A 24,980-nucleotide genomic window follows, 5' to 3' on the forward strand; every position below is an offset into this window, starting at 1 on the left:
ATATATATATATATATATATATATATATATATATATATATATATATATATATATATATATATATATATATATATATATATATATATATATACATATATATATATACCAAGTCGAAAACACCAGGGGGTTGACTCAGCCTGCCATCCTTCCGAGGTCGGCGAAATGAGTACCAGTTGTACTGGGCCCAATGTATGCCCCGGTTAGAATAGGTGTACCATATCCCTGTGTGTCGTAAGAGGTGACCAGGGTTGCGTCAGGAAGGGCATCCGGCGTAAAAACCAATGCCAAATCATTATGCGGACAACAAAACGAATTTCCATCCCGGATCGGTCGAGGCCCGGGTTACCAACGACCGCCACCGGTACCGGTGGTCAGCAGGGTACCAGTGGAAATTGTGCTACCGCTGGGCGAAGGAGAAGGAGATGGGGAAGGCGAGTCTGGAGGCAGTGGGAGAGGGGGAAGGGTAGAAGTGTGGAGGTGAGAGTTGGAACTCTGAATGTTGGGACGATGACTGGCAAAGGGCAAGAGTTGGCTGATATGATGGAGAGAAGAAAGGTGGACATACTGTGTGTACAAGAGACCAAGTGGATGGGGAGTAAGGCTAGGAGCATTGGAGGTGGTTTCAAACTGTTCTACCATGGTGTGGATGGGAGGAGAAATGGTGTCGGGGTAATCCTGAAGGAAGATTATGTCAAGAGGGTATTGGAGGTGAGGAGAGTGTCGGACCGAGTGATGAGTGTGAAGTTGGAAATTGAAGGAGTGATGATGAATGTCATCAGTGCATATGCCCCATATATGGGGTGTGAGATGGAGTATAAAGAAGATTTCTGGAGTGAGTTAGATGAAGTGGTGGAGAGTGTATCCAAGGATAAAAGAGTGGTGATTGGAGCAGATTTCAATGGGCATGTTGGGGAAGGGAATAAAGAGGATGAGGATGAGGAGGTGATGGGGAGGTACGGTCTCAACAAGAGAAATGTGGAAGGGCAAATGGTGGTAGAGTTTGCAAAAAGAATGGAAATGGCAGTGGTAAATACGTATTTCAAGAAGAAGGAGGAACACAGGGTGACATACAAGAGTGGAGGAAAGTGCACACAGGTGGATTACATCTTAAGTAGGAGATGCAACCTGAAAGAGATTAGTGACTGTAAGGTGGTGGCAGGGGAGAGTGTAGCTCGACAGCATCGATTGGTGGTCTGTAGGATGACTTTATAGGAGAGGTTGAGGAAGAGAGTGAGGCATGAACCAAGGACCAGATGGTGGAAGCTGAAGGAGGAAGACTGTTGTGTGAAATTTAGGGAGGAGGTGAGACAGGCGTTGGATGGTGGTAAAGATGGGTGGGATGATTGGGCAATGACAGCAGAAGTTGTGAGGGAGATAGCTAGGAAGGTACTTGGTGTGACATCTGGACAGAGGAAGGAAGATAAGGAGACTTGGTGGTGGAATGAGGAAGTACAGGAAAGTATAAGGAAGAAGGGGTTGGCGAAAAAGAAGTGGGATAGTCAGAGAGATGAAGAAAGTAGGCAGGAGTACAAGGAGTGGCGGCGAAAGGCAAAAAGAGAGGTGGAAAAGGCCAAGGAAAAGGCATATGACGAGCTGTATGAGAAATTGGATACAAAAGAAGGGGAAAAGGATTTCTACCGATTGGCAAGACAGAAGGACCGAGCTGGGAAGGATGTGCTGCAGGTTAGTGTGATAAAGGATGCAAATGGGAATCTGCTGACGAGCGAGGAGAGTGTGTTGAGAAGGTGGATGGAGTACTTTGAGGAACTGATGAATGAAGAAAATGAGAGAGAGAGAAGGTTGGAAGAGGTGGAGATAGTGAATCTGGAAGTGGGGTGGATCAGTAAGGATGAAGTGAGGACTGCTATGAAGAAGATGAAAAGTGGAAAGGTGGTTGGCCCAGATGGTATACCAGTGGAGGGATGGAAGTGCTTAGGAGAGATGGCAGTGGGGTTGTTAACCAGATTGTTTAATAAAGTCTTGGAAAGTGAGAGGATGCCGGAGGAGTAGAGATTAAGTGTACTGGTTCCGATTTTCAAGAACAAGGGTAATGTGCAGAGCTGTGGAAATTACAGAGGGATAAAGTTGTTAAGCCACACCATGAAGTTGTGGGAAAGAGTAGTGGAAGCTCGGTTGAGAGGAGAGGTGACGATTTGTGAGCAGCAATATGGGTTTATGCCAGGAAAGAGCACCACTGATGCGATGTTTGCTTTGAGAATGTTGATGGAGAAGTACAGGGAAGGCCAGAAGGAGTTACATTGTGTGTTTGTGGATTTAGAGAAAGCTTATGATAGGGTGCCAAGAGAGGAGTTGTGGTATTGTATGAGGAAGTCGGGAGTGGTGGAGAAGTATGTGAGGATCGTGCAGGATATGTATGAGGACAGTGTGACAGCGGTGAGGTGTGCGGTAGGAATGACGGACCGGTTTAAGGTAAAAGTGGGATTGCACCAAGGATCGACTCTGAGCCCTTTCCTGTTTGCAATGGTGATGGACAGGTTGATGGACGAGATCAGACTGGAGTCCCCATGGACTATGATGTTCGCGGATGACATCATGATCTGTAGGGAGAGTAGGGAGCAGGCTGAGGCGAGCTTCGAGAGGTGGAGGTACGTACTGGAGAGAAGGGGAATGATAGTCAGTTGGAGTAAGATGGAATACATGTGCGTAAATGAGAGGGGGGGTGGTGGTATGGTGTGGTTGCAAGGAGTTGAGGTGGGGAAGGTGGATTGGTTTAAATACTTGGGATCAACTGTTCAAAGTAACGGAGAGTGTGGGAGAGAAGTGAAAAAGAGAGTGCAGGCAGGATGGAGTGGGTGGAGAAGAGTTGCAGGAGTGATTTGTGACAGAAGGGTAGCTGCAAGAGTGAAGGGGAAAGTATATAAGATGGTAGTGAGACCAGCTATGTTGTATGGTTTGGAGTCGGTGGCACTAACAATAAGACAGGAAGCGGAGCTGGAGGTGGCAGAGTTAAAGATGCTGCGATTCTCGTTGGGAGTGACGAGGATGGATAGGATAAGAAATGAGTATATTAGAGGGACAGCGCAGGTAGGACGGTTTGGAGACAAAGTGAGAGAGGCGAGATTGAGATGGTTTGGACATGTGCACAGGAGGGAAGCGGACTATATCGGGAGAAGGATGTTGAAGATGGAGCCGCCAGGCAGGAGGAGAAGAGGAAGGCCAAAGAAGAGGTTCATGGATGCGGTGAGGGCGGACATGCGGGTGGTTGGAGTGTCAATGGAAGATGTGGAGGATAGAGCGAAATGGAGACGGTTGATCCGCTGTGGCGACCCCTAACGGGAGCAAGCCGAAAGAGGAAGAAGAAGAAGATTTAGTCCGGACAACATCCGATCCTGAAAAACAAAATAATATTTCAATGATAAACTTTGATTAATCCTTGAGAGTAAATCGTGGAAATCGTATCATATAATGCATGAAATCTCTCCAAGCTCCTTATTTGAAAACTTTAGTACTAACAGAAGTGATGTATATAGCGATTCGTAGTTATGATGAACAAGCATTCGACAATATGAGTGAGGAAAGTGGAAAAAAAAAACTTTATCGTGAAGAAATTGTTGCGGCCTGTTCCAAGTCAAGGCATCGTTGAGCAGGCCAAAAAACATGGCGGCTTCAGACCCAGTGAGGTTACCCAGGAAATGCCTTAAGACCCCAGAGAGCGAGGTGGCCGAGGATGGCACCTAATAAAGGATATAATTAAATAAGGCCGTTAATTATCTTCAAAAGGGGTGTTTTAATTAACCCAAACACCCAATTTTCACTTTTGCACTTCCTTGGAATTTTCTTGGTGTGCATGCAAAGTTTCAGGCTGCTAGGTTTCATGGTTTTGGAGTTATTGAGGAGACACACTGACACACTGACACACTGACACACTGACACACACACACACACACACACACACACACACACACACACACACACACACACACACACACACACACACACACATTTTGCTGATTCTTCTTCACATGATGTATGGACAGTAACAGTGGCAGAAATATGATCAAATGAGACAGCCATTTTCTTTCCAAGATGGCCACCCAAACGGTGTTTAGCTACTCTTTTCAGATGTCCATCAGTTTATTTTATTTACTACAGACATCAACCTAACTGGAAAATATAGTGGCCTTCAGTCCCCCTTTCTGGTAGTCAACTCTTGTCTGGCTCATGGGCTAATAGGCCTCAAGTTACACGTGCAGAAGATAGATCTCAAGGTGCAGGCACAGCATCCACTCGAGTGGTGTGCAGCCTTGTGAATCAACTCAACTCATCATCCATTGTAATTTGATTGAAAATTCATTAAAATATACAAATTAATTCCTACGAATGCACCGACGGTATACGACTGGATTGTGAAGGTTGTAAACTACCTTTACCATTTATCTCCATCATTTTGTGTCTGCTCAAAGACACACACACACACACACGTTACATTTGTAGAAGACTCTACAGTATTTATCACAACACTTTAAGGTTATGTTTGTTTTTTTTCATGCGCAAAATTAAACAACACTGAACTCCTTTGTGTATGCACAGGTGTCCGTGTGGGTGTGGTGCAGTACAGCCACAGCGGAACATTTGAAGCTGTCATTATGGATGACTCAAAGGTTTCGACCCTCGCGGCGTTTAAGCAGGCGGTGAAAAAGCTCGAGTGGATTGCAGGAGGCACCTGGACGCCATCAGCCCTGAAGTATGCGTACGATATTCTTGTGAAGACAGGAAAACGTGCTGGAGTGTTGGTAAGTTCCATCAGACTTTGCCGATCGATATGTGTAATGCGTAAAAACTCCGTTTATCAAACGTTAAAATTATCATTTCTATCACACCTGCCATACCTGAATTTGTTTAGGAGGGGATAGTTGAGGTGATGCAATAAGATGTGCATTATGAACTTGTATAAAGTGGATAACAACTGCAAAAACTTGTTTAGGCATACAGCTTAGGTGAAAGGTCTGATTTGTCTTCCTGTATTTGTTGTAAGGATGCTGAAACAACAGCACGGACATTGACCACATTCATATATCCTTGTGATTAAATGAGTCGTATAGTATTTCAAAGGTGGTCTTCCAGCACCCATTGCGTGTTTCTCATGTACGTTGCCTGTGATGGTGACAAGTTCCTCATGCAGGGTTCTTCAGGACTTGTACTATAAACCCATTGGCAATCCTGCATCTCACCCACTATGATGGCTGCATTCAATAACTCTCAGTTACTGTGCACATCTGTTTTCAACTGGAAATTCACTTCGAAAATTTCTGCTGGTGCAGAGCAAACTAATGGCCTGCATTTTTAGACTGCAGAGGTTCCTCAGAGTGCATTGGTATCAACCTTCTTGTCTGGAATGATTTTATTCTGGTGATGTAATAGATATCTTGAAAGAAAGTGTGGCATTTGCGAGGAGGGAAAATGAGGTCGGAGAAGTGGGACCAACTTTTCTAAAACTGGATTTCACGATGATCCCAATCAAATACCCAACTAGGCCATTTAAGGAAGGTGTGTTTTACCAACTGGCCTTAATATAGAACTTTATTCAAGTTGGCAAGATACTCCTGATTTTATCTTTCAAATGGAATCGTTATTTCCGCACCACGTACACCTTTGAAAATAATTTAATAAATGTATTTGCACTGTGTTTTGAAAAGTGATCAACGGCTGACATCCGGTCAGATGCACATGAAAACATCTTTTAATGATTTGAGCTGAGCATGAACTTTAGCCTCAGGACATTTTTAATCAATAAGGCCGTGTCCAGAGATATTGACCCCGCAGGTATGCCGTCTCTCAGGTGTCTGCCATCGTGATTACCGATGGTCGGTATGATCCACGTGACAAGGACGATAACCTGCAGGCGCTCTGCAATGCTGGTGTCAACGTCAATGCCATCGGTATCGGGGACATGTTCCAGAGACAGCAGGACACAGACACGCTTAAGTCAATCACATGTGGAAAGTCTGAGAACATCCATGGAATGTCCCAGTTTGCGGACCTTGTGGCGGAAGATACCATCAACAAGATTGAAAAGCAGATCTGTCCAGGTAATCAACCTCCGACTATCTGTTTGAATGTGAAATTGCATGAACATGACATACCATGGAATGTCTGGCAACATCTAATTAGAATTGTTTGCTTTGTTGTTGCAGAACCAAAGTACATTTGTCCTGAAATGAGCTGTGGTCCAGGTAAATGATACAATTTAAATTCTTAACACGTGCTTCAAAGATCTCATCAAAATACTTTTCTTTGCAAAAAAAACTACGAGAAAGAGCAATCATGGATTGTAAACCCTCACCTGGACTTGTTTTATGTGGTGTTTGTGTTTATGTGGTGTATTCTGTGTGGTGGTGTGGTGTATCTTGTATGTTGTTTGTGTGGTTTGCAGACGATGCATTGCGACGTAGGTTTATGTTCATCGAGCAGACAAAGATGCCTTTTTGGATTTATTTTACAAGACACACACTCCTTAAGGGAGCGGCCAAGGGGAAGACGAGGGACGGGGGTCATGCATTTTCCGTCTTTACCCTAAATATACATTTGCTCACACTATGATTTGTGAAAATGATGTTTTAGACTCGGACAACGGGTGGGTGGGGGGGGGGCAGCTTATATCCTTTGTATTGCTATTGTTCATATTAGTTCTAATAATATTATTTTGTAATAATCTTAATTGTATTATTTATTATACTACGAGCAAATACAACCCGTCGCTTCACTGTATAGAGGAGGAAGGGAGGGGAGGGAGAGAGAGGATGGAGGGGAGGGAAGAGGAGTGAGGGGTAGATAGAGGAGGGATGAGGTAGAGAAGAGGAGGAAGGAGTGGAGAGGAGGGAGGGGGAAGAGGGGGGAGGGGGAGGGGAAGGGAGGAAAGGGAGGGAGGGAAGAGAGGAGAGAGGGAAGAGAGGAGGGTGGGGGAGATTGAGGAGAGGGGGTGGTGGGATAACGAGAGGGAGAGAGGGGAGAAGAGAGGGAGAGAGGAGGGAGTGGAGCGAAAGAAGCCAGAGGGGAGGGGGAGAGAGATAGGAGGGAGAGGGAAGGGAGAGGGGAGGGAAGAGAAGAGGGGTGGGGCAGCTTGGAGGAGTGAGAAACGGGGTAGCTGGGAAGGGTGAGGAATGTGGTAGCTAGGGGACCCGTGCTTTCCGAATTCACACAACCTTCCTTTTAACCGTGCACGTGCTGGTTTCGTATCACACACACGAGACGTTTCAACGCCGGGTTGCGATCGCGCAGACTTGCGCGCTTAGGCCGCTCGCAACACACGGGACGGGCCTCGAACCCGACGTCCCGCGGAGCCGGTGCGGTCACCAAGATAACTTTGTGTGGCCTACCAGGCTCGCCATTCCCGTCTCCCGTCTGGATCAGTCCGTGTGCCATTTCCCCACATGACTCGTGCATGCCATTAGAGAACATTGTACTTTACGGTACTTCTACATATCGACGGTCCCCTGTGCCAGTGCGCATGCGCAGCCTGACCCGGAGCCAGGGATGTTGTGGGTGTTTCAACCTGTTCAATACTTGTTTGATTATTGTCGTTCCACGCAAATAAAGTGGTCGAACAAATTGAACTCTGTTCTTATTTATAATCAAACAACTTGATGCAGTCGAGTAAAGATCGTCGGTGCTGAGGAGGACACGACTGGGTGAAAACGGACCACGAGAACGTCGACAGTGAGTTTGGATTTCTCGGGTACTGTACCCAATCTTCGCCCCCAGGACACTGTACACACGTGTGCATCACCGAAAATAGAACGTTTACTCCAGAATAACTGTTCCTATAGCGCCGGTGGAAGCAGAGTGCCCGATCGAGGGTTGTGACTATATGGCTACACACGGAGAGGCGGCAGTGGTGGCCGCCATGTTGAGTATACACGCCACTGTGCACGTCGCCGCCCCGAGGGCGGCGAGATCGAATGCCAAGATGGAGAAACTCAAGCGTCCCTCCATAGCACTGGCCGGAACGGGCGAGGCCTGGTCGTACTTCATAACGCGCTGGGGCGAATACAAAACAGGTACTAAGCTTGTCGGACCCGACATAGTCGCGCAGCTCCTGGAGTGCTGTGAGGAGGAGCTGAGAAAGGACCTCACTCGCGCGGAGGGTAGGAGCCTCGTGGGTAGCGATGAAGAAGACGTCCTCGCCGCCATGAAGGCGCTCGCCGTCCGGACGGAGAACACGATGGTAGCTCGAGTGGCCCTGTCTAACATGCGGCAGGGACACGAGGAGCCCGTCCGGTCGTTCCACGCCCGCATCAAGGGGCAGGCGGACACGTGCAAGTATGAAATGAAGTGCACCAAGGCGGGGTGCGATCAGGTCAACGACTTCACGGAAGAGATATTGCGCAACGTGGTTGCCCGTGGCATCGCGGACCAAGCAATACAACTTGACCTACTCGGTGAGAAGAACCAGGACATGCCATTAAAGGACATGATAGAGTATATCGAGGCCAAAGAGTCTGGAAAACGCTCGGCATCGCGCCTGCTTGACACTCAGAGCACGGACGCGATCAGTAGTTCGTATCGGCGGGGAAAGCGACAGGACGTCCGCGCCAGAGTAGGAGCCAGGCCGGAAAAACGGAAGGCCAAGCCCGAAGGAGTATGCATCTACTGCAGCGAGGTGGGCCACGGCAAAACGCCTCAATGGCGCGCCAGACGCGCCGAGTGCCCCGGATACGGTAAAAAGTGCCGGAAGTGTGGCCGCCAGAATCACCTCGACAAGGTGTGCCTGGGCGGCCGATCGGCAAGACCCCCATCTAAGGAGACCGACGGGATGTACGACGAGCAGACGGCAGCCTTCGTCGAGCTATGCACGGTCACCATGGCAAGCACAGAGGACGAAATGCGTGCGCTTCCCCTCGCTCACCACCTGTACGATGATATGTGCGATAAGTGGATGAAACGCATATCCGACCCGCAGCCATACGTCAACCTCACTCTCACCAACAAGCGCAAGGATTACAAAGCGCTGGGTTTTAACATCCTGAAACACACCCGCGCAGTAACCCTACCCGCTATGGCAGACACGGGGTGCCAGAGCTGCCTGATCGGCATTAAAGTCGTCCAACAAATGGGCCTGAGTACCGAGGACCTCATACCTGTATCCATGACCATGAAGGTCGCAAACAACAGAGGAATTCGTATCCTCGGAGCCGTGGTAGTCAGATTCGCCGGAAACAGTGACGACGCTCGGAGATTGGAGACGCGCCAAATCGCGTACGTGACGGACTCTTCAGACCGCATATTCCTCTCCCGCGCGGCCTGCATGGACCTGGGAATGATCTCGGACAGATTCCCGACACTCGGAGAGGTGAATCTGATGACCTCGGAATTGTGCGACTGCCCGCGACGCGCGGAGCCGCCGACCAAGCCGACCGCACTCCCCATGCCAGTGACCGAGGCCAACAGAGAGGCACTACAGTCACATTTACTCAGGATGTATGCTCAGAGCACATTCAACACGTGCCCACACCAGCCACTACCGAGAATGACCAGCCCGCCACTACGTCTTATGCTAAGTGAGAACGCGACACCGGTTGCCCATCACACTCCCATCGCCGTGGCCATACATTGGCAAGATGAGGTAAAAGCAGGCCTCGACCAGGACGTTCGGCTCGGCGTGTTGGAGGAAGTACCCGTCGGCACGCCGGTGACATGGTGTCACCGCATGGTAATTTGCGCGAAAAAGAATGGCAAGCCGCGACGCACCGTCGACTTTCAGGCCTTGAACAAGCATGCGTTCCGCGAGACCCACCACACCCAATCCCCGTTCCACCAGGCGAGACGCGTACCTAACGGGAAGCGCAAGACAGTATTCGACGCATGGAACGGTTACCAGAGCATCCGCCTACACGAGGACGACCGCCACAAGACGACCTTCATCACTCCATGGGGGCGCTACCGGTACCTATCTGCCCCACAAGGGTATATGGCATCGGGGGACGGTTACTCACGACGATACGATGAGATCGTCGCGGACATTGGTAACAAGACCAAGTTCGTAGATGACACGCTACTATGGTCAGACACGATTGAGGGGAGCTACTTCCAGGCGGTCCAATGGCTGGATATATGCGGCCGGAATGGAATCATCCTCAACCCGGAGAAGTTTGTCTTCAGCGCACCCACGGTGAACTTCGCGGGCTTCACCATCACCATGACCGATGTGCGACCGTGCAGCCGCTACCTGGAAGCAATCCACGATTTCCCACAACCGCGTAACATCACCGACGTCAGATCGTGGTTCGGGCTTGTCAACCAGGTGGCATATGCCTTTAGTATGGCCGAACGAATGCAGCAATTCCGGAAGCTCCTGTAAAAGTGGAAAGCGCTTCCAGTGGTCCATGGAGTTAGAGGACATATTCCGCGAGTCGAAAGACGTGATTGTACAAGAAATCGAACACGGTGTCCGCATATTTGACAAAACTAAGCCAACATGCATCGCCACGGATTGGTCGAAGGAGGGAATCGGATTCTGTTTGCTTCAAAAGCACTGCCGATGCATGCCAGTTAGACCATTCTGCTGCACTGATGGATGGAAAATAACCCTGGTCGGCAGCAGATTTACACATGCGGCAGAATCCAGATATGCGCCCATAGAGGGCGAGGCTCTCGCATTCGCGGACGCCTTGGACAAGGCGCGCTACTTCGTACTGGGCTGCGAGAACCTGATCGTTGCGGTAGACCACAAACCACTGCTGAAACTACTTTCAGACAGAGCACTTGACGACATACCCAACCCCCGCCTCAGGAACCTCAAGGAGCTGCGTTATCGCTTCCGCATCATACATATCCCGGGCATGAAGAACAAGGCGGCAGATGCCATGTCGCGCAGGCCGGTTGGCACCACGCGACCTCCACTCATTAACCTTCCAGATGACAATGCCACCATAGCGACCCACCTCCAACCAAGCATGCACACCGACGTCCTGTCCCTCCTACGCCAAACTGAGCTGGAGTATGACGACGACGTCGAGGAGGACAACCTGGCATGGTGTGCCGCGGGCCTCGAATCATTGCGATCAGTAACATGGGATCGCGTCAGGGAAGCCACCAGCAGTGATGGCGATATGCACATATTGGAGGGAATGACAATGAACGGCATCCCCGACTCAAAAATCGAGATGCCAGAGACAATTCGCGACTATCACCAGTACCGCGAGAACATTACATCGACAGATGGAGGGATCCTATACAAGGACCGAGTAGTCATACCACCCTCACTCCGCGGCGATGTGCTGAGCGCCCTACACGCTGCCCACCAGGGCATATCAATGATGACAGCCCGCGCAGAATCCTCTGTATTCTGGCCAGGCATGTCGGCCGACATCAGCGCCACTCGGAAAAACTGCGAACACTGCCACCGGATGGCACCATCACAGCCTGGAGCGCCACCAACTCCACCTATTCCAGTCGTTTACCCCTTTCAGGCAGTGTGCTCGGACTTCTTTGTACACAGGGGTGCACACTACCTTGTGACGGACAGATACTCGAACTGGCCGATCATCTAAAAGTCGACGGGTGGCGCCGCCGGACTCATAAACCACTTACGTCATGCCTTCGTGACGTACGGGACACCAGAAGAGCTCGCGTCAGATGGGGGACCGGAGTTCACCTCCACCGAGACCAGGTCATTCCTGCACAGATGGGGCGTACACCACCGCTTGTCATCGGTGGCCTTCCCTCACAGCAACTGTCGCGCGGAGATTGGAGTTAAGACAATGAAACGACTTATCTCGGACAACACCAGCCCGCAGGGAGAACTTGACACTGACGCTGTGCAGAGAGCGATACTACAATATCGTAACACGCCTGACCCTGACACGAAGATCTCCCCGGCAATGTGTGTCTTCGGCCGCCCGATACGCGATTTCATCCCAATTATCCCCGGGAAGTACAGACCGCACGACACTTGGCATGAGACCCTGAAAGCGAGGGAGGAGGCCCTCCGCAAACGTCATATCCGCACAGCCGACACCTGGGCAGAACGCACCAAATGCCTTCCGCCACTTGCTGTAGGGGACCTAGTCCGCGTACAGAACCAGACAGGATTCCACCCAAAAAAAATGGGACAAGACAGGCAGTATCGTGGAGGTACGCCAACACGACCATTACGTGATCAAGATCGACGGCTCGGGCAGAGTCACACTTCGGAACAGGAAATTCCTGCGCAAGTTTAGCCCAGTTCGCAATGACCAGCTGCCACCCCGGTCTATCTATGATGATCTAGCAACCCGCATCACTGTACCTGCACCCGTTGTAACACCGCAACTGCCTGACCTCGACAGCGAACCCGTGACATCTGCGGCGCCAACGGGGCCCACGCCGGCACTGACGTCAGTATGCACACCCCAGCGCAAGACGACACCCGTTTCAGACACGCCAGCAGCACCAGGACGAGGCACACCGAGGCGCGCGATCCTTCAGACGCCACCATCGGCCCCTGAAACCCCGAGAGCCCCATCCCCACTGGGGCCCGATGTGACACCACCAGCACCAGCAATAGGTCAACGCCGATCCACCAGAGCGACCAGCGTGCCTGCCTGGCACAAGGACTACTCCATGGAATAGTCACACGATGGGCGATATAAACTTTTGTTCATTCATTAAACTTAATATTTTCTCAGCCTTTATCTATTAACATAATAAAGACTCGGAGGGAGATAGAGAACATTGTACTTCACGGTACTTCTACATATCGACGGTCCCCTGTGCCAGTGCGCATGCGCAGCCTGAGCCGGAGCCAGGGATGTTGTGGGTGTTTCAACCTGTTCAATACTTGTTTGATTATTGTCGTTCCACGCTAATAAAGTGGTCGAACAAATTGAACTCTGTTCTTATTTAGCCATGACACTCACACCACATGCACACTCCAACACACACTCTGGGACAATCACGCTTGGGGTTTGGGTTAGTTCTAGGGATTCCGAGGCCTCTGCCCTCCCAAACTCGGCATGTACCCTTCCGTACCATGCACCCGCTCGACCTCGCATGGCCCGACCGGACTCACCTGGTCGCAGTCCACTTCGAGGGAGCATACCGTCTCCCCCTGTTCCTGAGGGAATTTATCCTGATGCGCGCCTTGAGTCACGAAACATTCCACGAGCTCAACCCCCTTGTCCCTTATTATCTCTACTTGTGTATGCTCATTAACTTTATTTAATTCCTCTCTTTCTTCTAATTCCCGTGTCTCTGTTAATTTTTCCGTCGCTTCCATTATCTCGGTCGTCCCCTCGTGTTTTATTACTTTTTCCGTCTCCCCCTTAATTGTAGCGCTGCTCGTCCCCTCGACCTCACCCGTCTCCATTGCGGACCGACAAACCTCCACACTTCCCCTCGACTCGGCCGTTTCTCCATGTGCAGTCCTGATCCCATTTGCAAAACTCCAGCCCATGTTTTTCGTATCACTTCTCAGTGCCCGCATATCCTCTCTCCATGCTTGCATATTCACATCCATGCGTCGCGCATTCACGTCTATTTAGCTTTGCATTCCTTGCATCATCCGTATAATTTACTTGATGCCCGATGGCTCTCGCGGAGCCAATCCGCCACGATCGGTCGCTGACCCAACAGGGACTGGGGGGGAAATTTGGTGCAGGGGGCGATTATATGCCACTCCTCCCACGCCCATTACAACCTCTGGGTCCGATCGGGGGGGGGGGGGCGTCTTCTTGCATGGGGTTGTCGTCCTGGACCATGGATTCCCTTACCATTATTTCTACATCCACCTGCGCCAGCTCGTCTTGGCCCGCCATGGTGCGTCTTGAGAATAATTTACGCTCTTAATTTGGAGGGAACAGGGGGGGGGGGTTGCTCTGCGCACCCCTGATCCGTGTCCCGTGAATTTCTCTATGGAGGTGGAGGGGTCCGAATCGCGCTCCTGACACCAATTGTTGTGGTGCCGGGTTCGGTGGCGAGGACGACCGTGAGATGGAACAGTTGGGCCGTCTCTCACCGAACACCGGAATTGAAGGTCGTAACCTTCGGATAACTCCGAAGGTCACGGGTCCCTTAGTGGACCGTAGATGCCAATATTTTGATGGCGTGGGGTAGGGTTAATTGTCTAATTCCAATTTACCTTAGTACCCATGCCGTCTAACTACCGGGGAAGCCACACCCTCGGCCGACTTTGTCCGAACCGAGTCGCTGTTACAGACTTGGATCCAGCGCAACCGAGCGGGGATTACCAAAGTCTGCCGGACCAAATGAACAATTTCCAGCACAAACGGCCTCACTATTTCTTAAGCCCGCGCCGTGCTGGGTTAATGGTAGAAACGACAGGCAACGAGCTGGTACATTTAACAGGGGTTTATTTACAATAATCGGGAAAGGAGACACAGAGCAGACTTAATCACGAATATGCAGGAAATATTTACAATGGAATCACTTAAACAGTTCTACTTACAGACTGGCCACAGACAGACACACACACCCCCCAAAAAAATGGACCTCGTGGGTCTTTATTCGGCCCTTCAGCTTGGATGGGAGGCGAGCTGAGGGTCAGAATCTGGCCGGGTACCTGGCCGCCACGTGCGGTTTCACCAACTCCAACCCACCACGGTGGGACTCGAACCCATGACCCGGAATCCAACGAGCCCAGGATCCTGGTTGCCATGAACGACGATACAAGCACCATGGTCCTGGCTTCCACGAACGACGATATGAGCACCACGGAACACCTTCGCCATGACCACCACCACCACAAGGAACCCGAAAAAGACTGCAGACCAGACCAAGACCGCAGATGACGATGACAGACCAAAGACCAAAGAGAGCAGATGACGACTACTAAAGAGCAAAGAGCGCAGACGACGACGACTGCAGACCAAAGACCAAAGAGTGCAGACGACGACTACAGACCAAAGAGCAAAGAGCGCCGACCCCCGACACGACCACCTTTCTTATCCTCCCCCCCCCCCACTCGGGTGGAGGGATCCGCTCTGAGGTAACTCACCTTCGGATTGGTCGGGGGGCGTCGGGCGATCGGTGTCCTCCCCTCATTGGACGAGGCGAACATCCCATCTGGCTGGGGCGGGGGATGGCCCTGAGGTGATCTCACCCCCGATTGTACGAGTGGAACTTCCATATGGCTGGGGCGGAGTCGGCCATGAGGCGAGGGGGCTCCGCCCACGTCCGTAGCCTTGAACACGTGGGTTATGGTGCCGTGGTGTGAAGTGGATTGATGTCGAAAACTCACTAAAAATAACTCGCAGCACATACACTTAATCACCCATTAAACATAGGGACGGGACCCTAACTATAAACATACTGATCGAAATAACTGAACTGCGGGGATTCTGGCTGTTGTGTGCAAATGACTGCCAGATTTGTAACACTATCACGTTCAGAATACCACGCACTTTATAGAAAATATCACGGTCCGAATACCACGGGCTTTATAGAAAATATCACGTTCCGAATATCACGGACTTTATGGAAAATATCACGTTCCGAATACCATGGAATTTAAAGAAAATATCATGTTCCTAATACCATGGACTTTATCGAAAATATCACGTTCCGAATATCACGGACTTTATCGAAAATATCACGTTCCGAATACCACGGACTTTATAGAAAATATCACGTTCCGAATATCACGGACTTTATGGAAAATATCACGTTCCGAATACCATGGAATTTGAAGAAAATATCACGTTCCGAATACCACGGACTTTATAGAAAATATCACGTTCCGAATATCACGGACTTTATGGAAAATATCACGTTCCGAATATCACGGACTTTATGGAAAATATCACGTTCCGAATACCATGGAATTTAAAGAAAATATCATGTTCCTAATACCACGGACTTTATCGAAAATATCACGTTCCGAATATCACGGACTTTATCGAAAATATCACGTTCCGAATACCACGGACTTTATAGAAAATATCACGTTCCGAATATCACGGACTTTATGGAAAATATCACGGTCTGAATACCACGGACTTTATGGAAAATATCACGGTCTGAATACCACGGACTTTATGGAAAATATCACGGTCTGAATACCACGGACTTTATAGAAAATATCACGTTCCAAATACCACGGACTTTATAGAAAATATCACGTTCCGAATACCACGGACTTTATAGAAAATATCATGTTCCTAATACCACGGACTTTATAGAAAATATCACGTTACGAATATCATGAACTTTATAGAAAAGAAAACGTTCCGAATATAATAGCACAGACCTTTAAAAAAGAACACTTCCATATAGCACAGTCTTTATAGAAAACAAAATGTTACTAATATAATAGGACGGACTTTGTAGAAGGGTTTGTTACAATTGTACAAGCTGTTGTGGGGTTTGTTACAATTCTGGCCCCCAATTTTTAATGGTTATTATACACTGCCTGTGTTACCGCGACAATGCTTTCTGATGAAAGAGTGGTTTGGGAAGATGTGGGAGGGTTTGGAGGGATTACCTTTAGTCTCTTGAATTCGTGCTGTGTCGAATTTTATGTTTGTTGATGAAATTTTGTAGTTCCTGTTATTTGGTTTTGAATGCTATTTATGGTGAGCTACAGGTTGTCCAGGTTGAATTTATTGCTTTGTGATGATTAGTTGACCAAATAAGCACAGGGAGGTGTTGTATCGAACAGCCACGGGTCCATTGCCAGTTAGAATCTTTGTATGAGGATAGGTTTGTACATACAAGATGGAGCCATGTGTTACATCTAGTGCAGAGAATTGAGTAATGACTTTTGTTGATTTTAATGTTGCATGTCAGGCAGATTCCCTCTGCCACACCATCTGTCATCCCTCAGATCTGCAAGCAGCAGCCTCTTCGCTCTCTGCAGATCTGGATAAAATCACAAACTGGTCCAACACGTGGAACATGTCTTTCAATCCGGACAAATCTCACACTCTCACTATGTCTCTTCGAAAGGACCATTTAGAAAACCCCCCCATTCACTTTGTCAACAATCCTCTTGAAGAAGTCCTTTCCTTCAAGCTTCTGGGTCTCACTATCTGCCATGATCTTTCCTGGGAAAGCTGCATTTCCAAACTGGCCTCCAAAGCCAATCACCGACTGGGAATCCTCTGTCATGCAAAATCCTTCCTCGGCCCACCTGATCTCCTGACCACATACAAAGCTTTCATCTGCAGCCCGATGGAGTACTGCTCTCCCCTCTGGGCTGGTGCTCCTGCCTCTCACCTTTCTCGGCTTCACGCTGTGGAAATCAAGGTATTTAGGATCATTAGGATTTCCCATGCCTGGTGTTGGCTTCATGGCTGGAGTCGTGGACTTGGGATCCCAGGATGCTGAGTTCAAATCCTGCTTGACTGTTGAATTAATACCAGGTGGGGTTGACTCAGCCTGTCATCCTTCCAAGGTCAGCAAAAATGAGTCAGGTCAGGTATGGGAGCATGTGCCAGAACAGCGCGTCGCTGCGTCCACTTTCCACCGGTACTCCAGGGGCCTCTGTCTGGCCATCCCCCCAGGCAGATGCCAGGCCCATCCCCATCTCCTTGAGATGCCGGTCAACCTGCTGCAACCACGAGGCACGTGGTCAGCCCATTGGCCTCCTCCACTCACGAGACTCCCTCGCTTAGAGAATCTGGTGAGCAGGATCAGCGTCAAGAAAACGAGCCACATGTCCATACAGCCGCAACTGACGCTCACGGACTATGCAGGTAGCAAATCTCCTCTGAGTCTCTCTCAGCAACCGCTCGTTGGACACAAAATCCGACCTGCGTGCCAGCTTGAGTGCCAGCTTGCTAGTATACTGAGTTGAAGTGGCGACCCATCTAGGATTGTGCCCAATAGCCCAGGAGACTGCTTAGACAGCACCAACACTCTGCACAGTGTGGTCCCAATTGATGGATGGATGAATGGTATCTCCCACAGTGAGGCCGAGTCTTTGGGCCTCTCACTCTTTCACCGCAGGCAGGTCAGTGGTCTTTCTTTCTTGTAGCATCTCCTCTCCACTCTCCAGCCTCGCCCCCCCCCCACTCCCACTTGCTCTGTCTGAGATATGTCCACCCCACCCCCATATTTCCGCAGGGTGCTCAATGTCTGCCAACAACCCCTTTTTGGTAAAACTACCAAAAACATGACTCGCTGCTCACATTCATTCTTTCATTCCTCTTTTTTTCCCGCCTTTGGAACAAACTCCCACACTCTCTTTAATCCCACTCTTCCCTCTAGGTCTTCAAAACAGCTGTATACCACCACCTCTTATCTTCCCCCATCCAAAACCACGATCTTTTCTACCCCCGTTAATCTACTCCAAACCCACGTCCTTCAAATTCCCTGCTTTCCTTCCTGAAAGTTCCCTGTCGTGTAAGGTCCTGAAAGTCCCTGTGGTTTACCCCGTGTACCCCCACCCCATCCCTCTCCCTTCCACATTTCTCTTAATGTCTCTGTTCCCCACTGTTTTGTCCTTCCCTCTCCCGCCGCTCTCGTCTCCTGCCACCCTTGTGCATTCTGTGTGTTAGCTCTCATACGAGCCTTGACAGTGTATACAAAAAAAACACAATAGTCTGAGCCAATACACGAAGGCAATCCTCTCCAAGCAATGTCCTTGGTATCTTTTCAATACAATGAAGAGCAAAATAATCATAAACATAGGGGCAGTACCCCAGGGTGCTCACCTGGTAGCGGCTGGATAAGATAACCAGGGAACAACTGGTAGGTATGGATGACACACAAAATATGTTACGGAGAAGAAAGTAAATACCTATGGATTTTTTTTAAAGCTGTGAACAAACTTTGGTACATCACGGGTGATACAGGTTGTGGTCAAGTTTCATCGAAATTGTGTGTGTGGTTTCAGAAAAGAAAGCAAATACATATTTCGGGGGGCAACCCCCCCACCCCCACCCCATAGAACCAATTAAACGCCAATTTTTCTTTTGGGTGAAGATTCTCTCGCTGAGAGAATCTGGTGAGCAGGATCAGCGTCAGGAAAACGAGCCACATGTCCAAACAGCCGCAGCTGATGCTCACGGACTATGCGGGTGACAAATCTCATTTGAGTCTCTCTCAGCAACCACTTGTTGGACACAAAGTCTGAGCAGTGATGGCCAAGGATTCTCCGAAGACACCTGGTACCAAAGGAATTAAGTCTCCGTCTCAGATCCCTGGTCAGAGTCCAAGTCTCATATACATTGAACAAGACTGGAAGCACCAAGGACCTGAAGACTCAGACTTCCGTCCTCCTGCACAGCTACTGATAGCGCTACACCCCATGATCCAGTGAATCCATGACTCCCCACGCCAACCAGATGTCTATTGACCTCTGGCTCACAGTCAGCAGTGACATGAATATCACTACCAAGGAAGGTGAATCTCTCCGTGACCTCAACATCCTCACCACAACCAGGTACAGACAAGATAGCAGCATCCAATATGTCATTGAAAGCCTGGATCTCAGTTTTGACCCAGGAAACCCGTAATCCCAGTGGCTCCAACTCCTCATTCAGCACCTCGAGGGCCCCCAAAAGGATATTCAGTCTCTGCAAAGATGACCGCATCATCTGTGAAATCAAGGTCAGAGATTATGACATTCCCAAACGATGCACCGCAGCTTGATCTCTCCCACATACTCCCCAGAATCCAGTCCATACAAGTGCTGATAAGTGTCGGGGCCAGTACACACCCCTCACATGCTCCATTAACAACTGGAAATAAATCAGAGATGGTACCACCACATCTCACACCACTCTCAGTACCAGAGTAGAGTTCAGACATCAGATCGATCAGTTTTAGTGGCACCCTACGAAGACCAAGAATCCTCCAGAGGGCATCCAGATTCACTGCATCAAATGCTTTACAGAGACAAACATAGGCTGCAAGCAGCCCCTGCTAAAACTCTTGTCTGCGTTTGGTGAGGACCCAAAGAGCAAGGATATGGTCAATCGTTGACCTCTTTGGTGTAAAGCCTGACTCCTCTGGGCACTGGTGTTCAAGCAGATGGTGGTGAACTCTATCAAGAATTATCTGAGCAAAGACCTTTCCTGACACTGAGAGCAGCGTCACCCCTCGGTAGTTGTTGCAGTCCTGGCGATCACCCTTCCCTTTCCAAAGAGTAACAGCAAGGCCCCTCTTCCAGTCAGTTGGGATGATGTCTGTGTTACAGGCAGAGCACAGAACTGCATGCAACGACACGAGTGCAGCATTTCCACCAGCCTTGAGAAGTTCAACATGAATGCCAATGATCCCTGGAGCTTTACCCCATTTCAACAGGTTCACTGCAGCCTGTGTTTCCACAAGCGAAGGTGGACCACAGTTGATTGAAGGGTCAGCAATGGGGACTGTAACACCCCTGACATCCAACTCAACATCTGGTAGATCAGCCTGGTACAATCGCTCAAAGTAACCGGCCCAGCGGGCCTTCACTTCGGACTCATCTGTCAAGAGCCCACCACCCTCTGCTCGAACTGCAGTACATCAAGGGATGGGCTTGGAGGAAAGCAATGCGCGAATTCCCCTGAAAGGAGGACGAGAATCATTTGACCACAGGTGATGCTCTACCCCCTCACAGATTCCTCACCACAGGCCTCCTTGTGCACCTTCAGCGCGCAGGTGTGGTCTTATGCCTCAACTCCCTGAACAGCTCAGCTCTACCATTAAGCCTGGTCCTGTGACTCTGGTTAATGGTATCTGGTGTCGCTTGAGAGACAAAATTCTTCTTCGCCCTCCAGTGAGTTCCAAGACATCCACCGGCAACATCAAGGACGGTGGTCTTGAAGGCACTCTACAACTCTTTAGCATTGCCCAAAGCACCAAGACCCCCCAAATCCCTACTCAGCCTGTTTGCAAACTCCTCAACTACAAACTCCTCAACATCCTTGAGTTTATTAGCAACTAGCCAAGGCTGCGATGGTACCATTCTCCTGCATTTAAGCTGCAACTTAAGAGTTGCGACCACAAGCCCGTGGTCGGTTTTGAGGAACTGAGCACTCTGTTCGACCCTGCAGTTCTCGATCATCCTGCACTTGGTGTGTGGTGAGCAACCTCAAAATGCTTCACACTACTGTGCTTTTGGCTCTGTAAGGAGGACAATGCTTTGGCACGTACACCATGTCCCATCAGGCCTGGACACAAAGTTGTGGAACATATGGGGCAGTGCATATATATGTTTTATGCAGCAAGTGTATTCAGGAATGCCCCCACGGTGTATAATTCAAAGGTGTTTTTATGTCGTCCTGTAACTTGGTAAAGCAGCATTATGTACAATGTACATGTTGGTCTTCTGAATTGACTCGATATGAACTTTATTAAGTTATTGTGAAATGTTCACAGTGACATGTGCTGTACAATGGATTTATTGTCAATTAAAGTGGAAGCGTGTGTCGCCTTCATTGTCTCCTTCAAAAGTGGAGTGGATGGGGTGCGGTGCAGGGTCTTATGTGATCAATAATCAATTTATTATGTACTTTATCTGGGATGATTGGAAGGGGTGGGGGGAGTCCTTTGGTAAAACAGATTCTGTATACAGCAACCAATCCATGGAACATATCCTCATTTTTATAATACTGCTGTATTGAGGAATGATGTTGTCCCAAAATGAAATAGCTTGAGTACTGTTTGACGATGACTTTCAGGATATTAAAGGTAGATAGATTTTAATCAATTACTGTTATATTCTCAGACCCATTCAAGTTTGAGAATATCTTGAGTGTGAAATCATACCGATCACTCACGTTCGTTCTGCATTTGTTTCACCTTTTCCCATAATCCCTCACCCTCCCCAGAGCTGGTTGTGGCCCCTTGCATGCAACGGCCTGTTGATGCCATCTTTTTACTGGATGGATCAGAGAGGACAGGTGCCAGAAACTTCGCGCAAATGTTACATTTTGTAGGCAAAGCATCCGATGACCTGCTGTCATCTTCGGCAGATGCGAGTTCGCTGGCAGAAGCGGGGGCGCGAGTTGCCATCGTGCAGTATGGTGGTAGCAATGAACAGCAGCTAGAACTGGGCTTCACAAGTAGTCGGGCAGATGTGGACGAGGCTTTGAGAAAAATTACTTACCTCGACTCTGCTCATTCTCTTGTCGATGCCATAGTCTTTACCCTAAATAAAGTGGTGGAACAGGGACGAGGTGATTCGAGCAATGGTGCACGGCGGTCCGCTGAAGTGTCCTTTGTGTTTGTAACATCGTCGAGCAGTATGGGCTTAGCCAACGCTGATGAGAAACTTGCAATAGAGGCCGCACTCAGTAGCCTTCGTGAACGTGATGTCACCACCAGTGTCGTCACTATTGGGCCTCATGTCGACAAGGAATCTCTGTCAGTGCTCACCTTCAAAGAGCGTGGTGCCATTTTCCACGTCAAGACCTACGAGGAGCTCTTTTCATCTCGATTCCTCAAACTCTTTGTCACGTGGGTTTGCTAGAAACATGTATGTGCTTCCCCCGTCTTGATGTAGCTCCAGGAAAATAGTTTAGTCTTTCCACACCCTTGAAACGAGTACCTTCCAGTCACCACAACGTTATGCTTAAAGATCTGCCGAGCCCAGTGGGGTATGTTGTGAGGATTAATTTGAGGCCAATACTATTACTACTTCCTGTTTACAATGTATTGAAACGTCTGATGACATCCAATATATGAGTACATGTACATTACTCGCTTGTTGGTAGTTATACAGATAGGAATTACGCACCAAATGAAATACCTCTTGATGAGATTTGTGTGATAACATTGCATGTTGAAGTACAGCAAGCTTCAAACGAGTGAAAAATACCAACAATAGAATTTACTTCCCAACTCTTACACTACCTGTTTTACACATAGAATGACCAGACATATACAGCACATATTTAGCAGGTGAGGGTGTTGGGGTTGGGGTATTGGGTGGGGAGGGGGAGGGTCCAAATTCCATCACTGTGCATATGTAATAAGTCTTTATATTTCAGATTGTAAAATAATACTCCATAATTGACTTGATGCGGTGATCATATTTGTGCAGCATTTCGAGTAGGCCAAAATAAAGACGCATTACCGACAGGTAGTGTTCACGTAAGAGGTTTGAGCATGTCGTTCCGTGAACGGATTGTCAGGGAGCAATGACATAACACTCCTCGTATGTTTTTTTTTTTTTACAATATTTTTTTCCCGTTCTGATATCCATGTTGTATTACTGAAGCATCCTTCCAGAAACGTCTTGGAATCAAAGTGTGTGCGCATAATGGTTTGCATTTTGCATTTTTTTTGCTCGGTTTTCTTTTTCTGGGAGAGTCGACGTGTTCAAGAATCTGTTCCTCTTCCAGCTAGCAAGAAAGAAAACAAATTGTTCAACGTACTCCGATGTGCTTTTAGATCCTTTCATCATTCCTGTTGTGGATTTATATAAAACAAAATGATCTATTTGTGCCACCCATGTTCGTTTGCAGTTTCATTCCAGGTAGTTTGGCATTATTTCTTACAGCACACACACCGGCGATGATGAGATACCTGTGAAGGCCGTCCTAGTAGTTTACCAAATGTCTTCATTTATATTTCTCAGTATGTAAGTCCACATAAACAGTTTGATGATTTTATCGTTGCTAACCGTATCTAGTTGTATATTAAAGAGGAAATGGCTAAATGTTGGCGTTTCTTCAACTATTGCGAGCATGCCGTTCCAAAAGCTTGCGTATCGACGGTCGCTGATGCCATCAGCACTTTTATAAAGTAAAACTCGAACCATGGTGCTATTGCTTTGAAAAATCGACCGTCTAGCATATTTCTTGCGGTGACAGTTTTACACAACCCATTGTAGTGAACTCTACAACGAGCAAATGGCTGTCCGTATTGGTAAATGGTCGTAATTATTATCACCCTCTTAATATGGGGAATGTAGTCACGTGACAATACCCCATTTACACAAAATATAACAATGACTTGTTTCTTTTAAATATAACAATCATCCACAATACTTGTGTTGTCACAAATGAGTTTGTCGGGTATTATTTGCCAAACTTTTAAAGTGCTGGAATTGCTTTGCATATTAGACATTGTTGGAACACAAGAGAAGTCTACTTTTTTGTGTTTTTCATGCTACGATTGAAATAATTAAATGAAGCAGTATCAAGAGCTGCTGTCCGTCCGTCTGTGTGTGCACTTCGTTGCGACAACGGCTCTTGTTCAACAACAATGCAAGAAAGTTATTTCCACGGTGCTAAGCCACCTGCACAATGCATCCACTTATGGTCAGCTATCAGAAACTAGCGGATATACTCGTAAAGGATGCATGGTGGGCAGGCCATAGTACAACAACAATCCTGTGATGAACACAATAAATGGAAACGACGACAACACTCTCCTAATGGGCAGGAATCAGGGCCTACCAGAATGCCGTGATGTCATCCGCGATGGCAAACGCTTTGAAATAAGTCTACTTTCGACTGCGCCCAATGGAATAAAAACTTCAAGTAAATTTAGACGTTGTGAGCGTAATTTTAAGATGTTGTTAATGATACCGGTGGAGTTTGGTGATGGTGTGCGAGAGAGAGAGAGAGAGAGAGAGAGAGAGAGAGAGAGAGAGAGAGAGAGAGAGAGAGAGAGAGAGAGAGAGAGAGAGAGAGAGAGAGAGAGACAGAGACAGAGACAGAGACAGAGACAGAGACAGAGACAGAGACAGAGACAGAGACAGAGACAGAGACAGAGACAGAGACATATGATATGATATGATATGATGATCCAAATGGACAGACACGTATGCCTGGTGTTGGCTTAATGGTTAGGGTGGTGGGCTTGGGATCCAAGGGTTCTGAGTTAAAATACCCCTCGCTGTTGAATTAATACCAGGTGGGGTTGACTCGCCAGTCATCCTTCTAAGGTCGGCAAAATGAGTAGCAGCATGCTGGTATCTTGTGGCGGAGTGGCGACCCGTCCAGCATTGTGCCCAAGGAGACTGCTTAGGCAGCACCAACACTCGACACAGAGTATGGTCCCAATGGATGGATGGATGGTCAGACACCATCCTTTTATGAATATGGACTTTAAGAGGACCATAATAGAGTACTGCATGGGGTATA

The 24,980-nt window shown here is 48.5% G+C and overlaps 1 protein-coding gene across 4 annotated transcripts in view; it reads left to right on the forward strand.

Annotated features, from left to right (window-relative positions):
- The window catches only part of COL6A2 (collagen type VI alpha 2 chain), a 138,589-nt gene extending 114,540 nt beyond the window's left edge, over nucleotides 1-24,049 (forward strand). For all 4 annotated transcript variants that reach the window (XM_085893373.1, XM_085893375.1, XM_085893376.1 and 1 more), the window contains exons 28-31: nucleotides 4,552-4,754; nucleotides 5,801-6,050; nucleotides 6,156-6,194; nucleotides 21,717-24,049. In XM_085893373.1, the coding sequence (XP_085749499.1) occupies nucleotides 4,552-4,754; nucleotides 5,801-6,050; nucleotides 6,156-6,194; nucleotides 21,717-22,357 (1,133 nt within the window). In that variant the 3' untranslated portion in view covers nucleotides 22,358-24,049. The remainder of the gene's footprint in view (nucleotides 1-4,551; nucleotides 4,755-5,800; nucleotides 6,051-6,155; nucleotides 6,195-21,716) is intronic.
- Nucleotides 24,050-24,980: the final 931 nt, after the last annotated feature.

This window comes from Eptatretus burgeri, chromosome 8 (assembly GCF_056783735.1).
Source record: "Eptatretus burgeri isolate ZD-2024b chromosome 8, Ebu_testis_v1, whole genome shotgun sequence".
In the NCBI taxonomy this organism is placed as follows: Eukaryota; Metazoa; Chordata; class Myxini; order Myxiniformes; family Myxinidae; genus Eptatretus; species Eptatretus burgeri.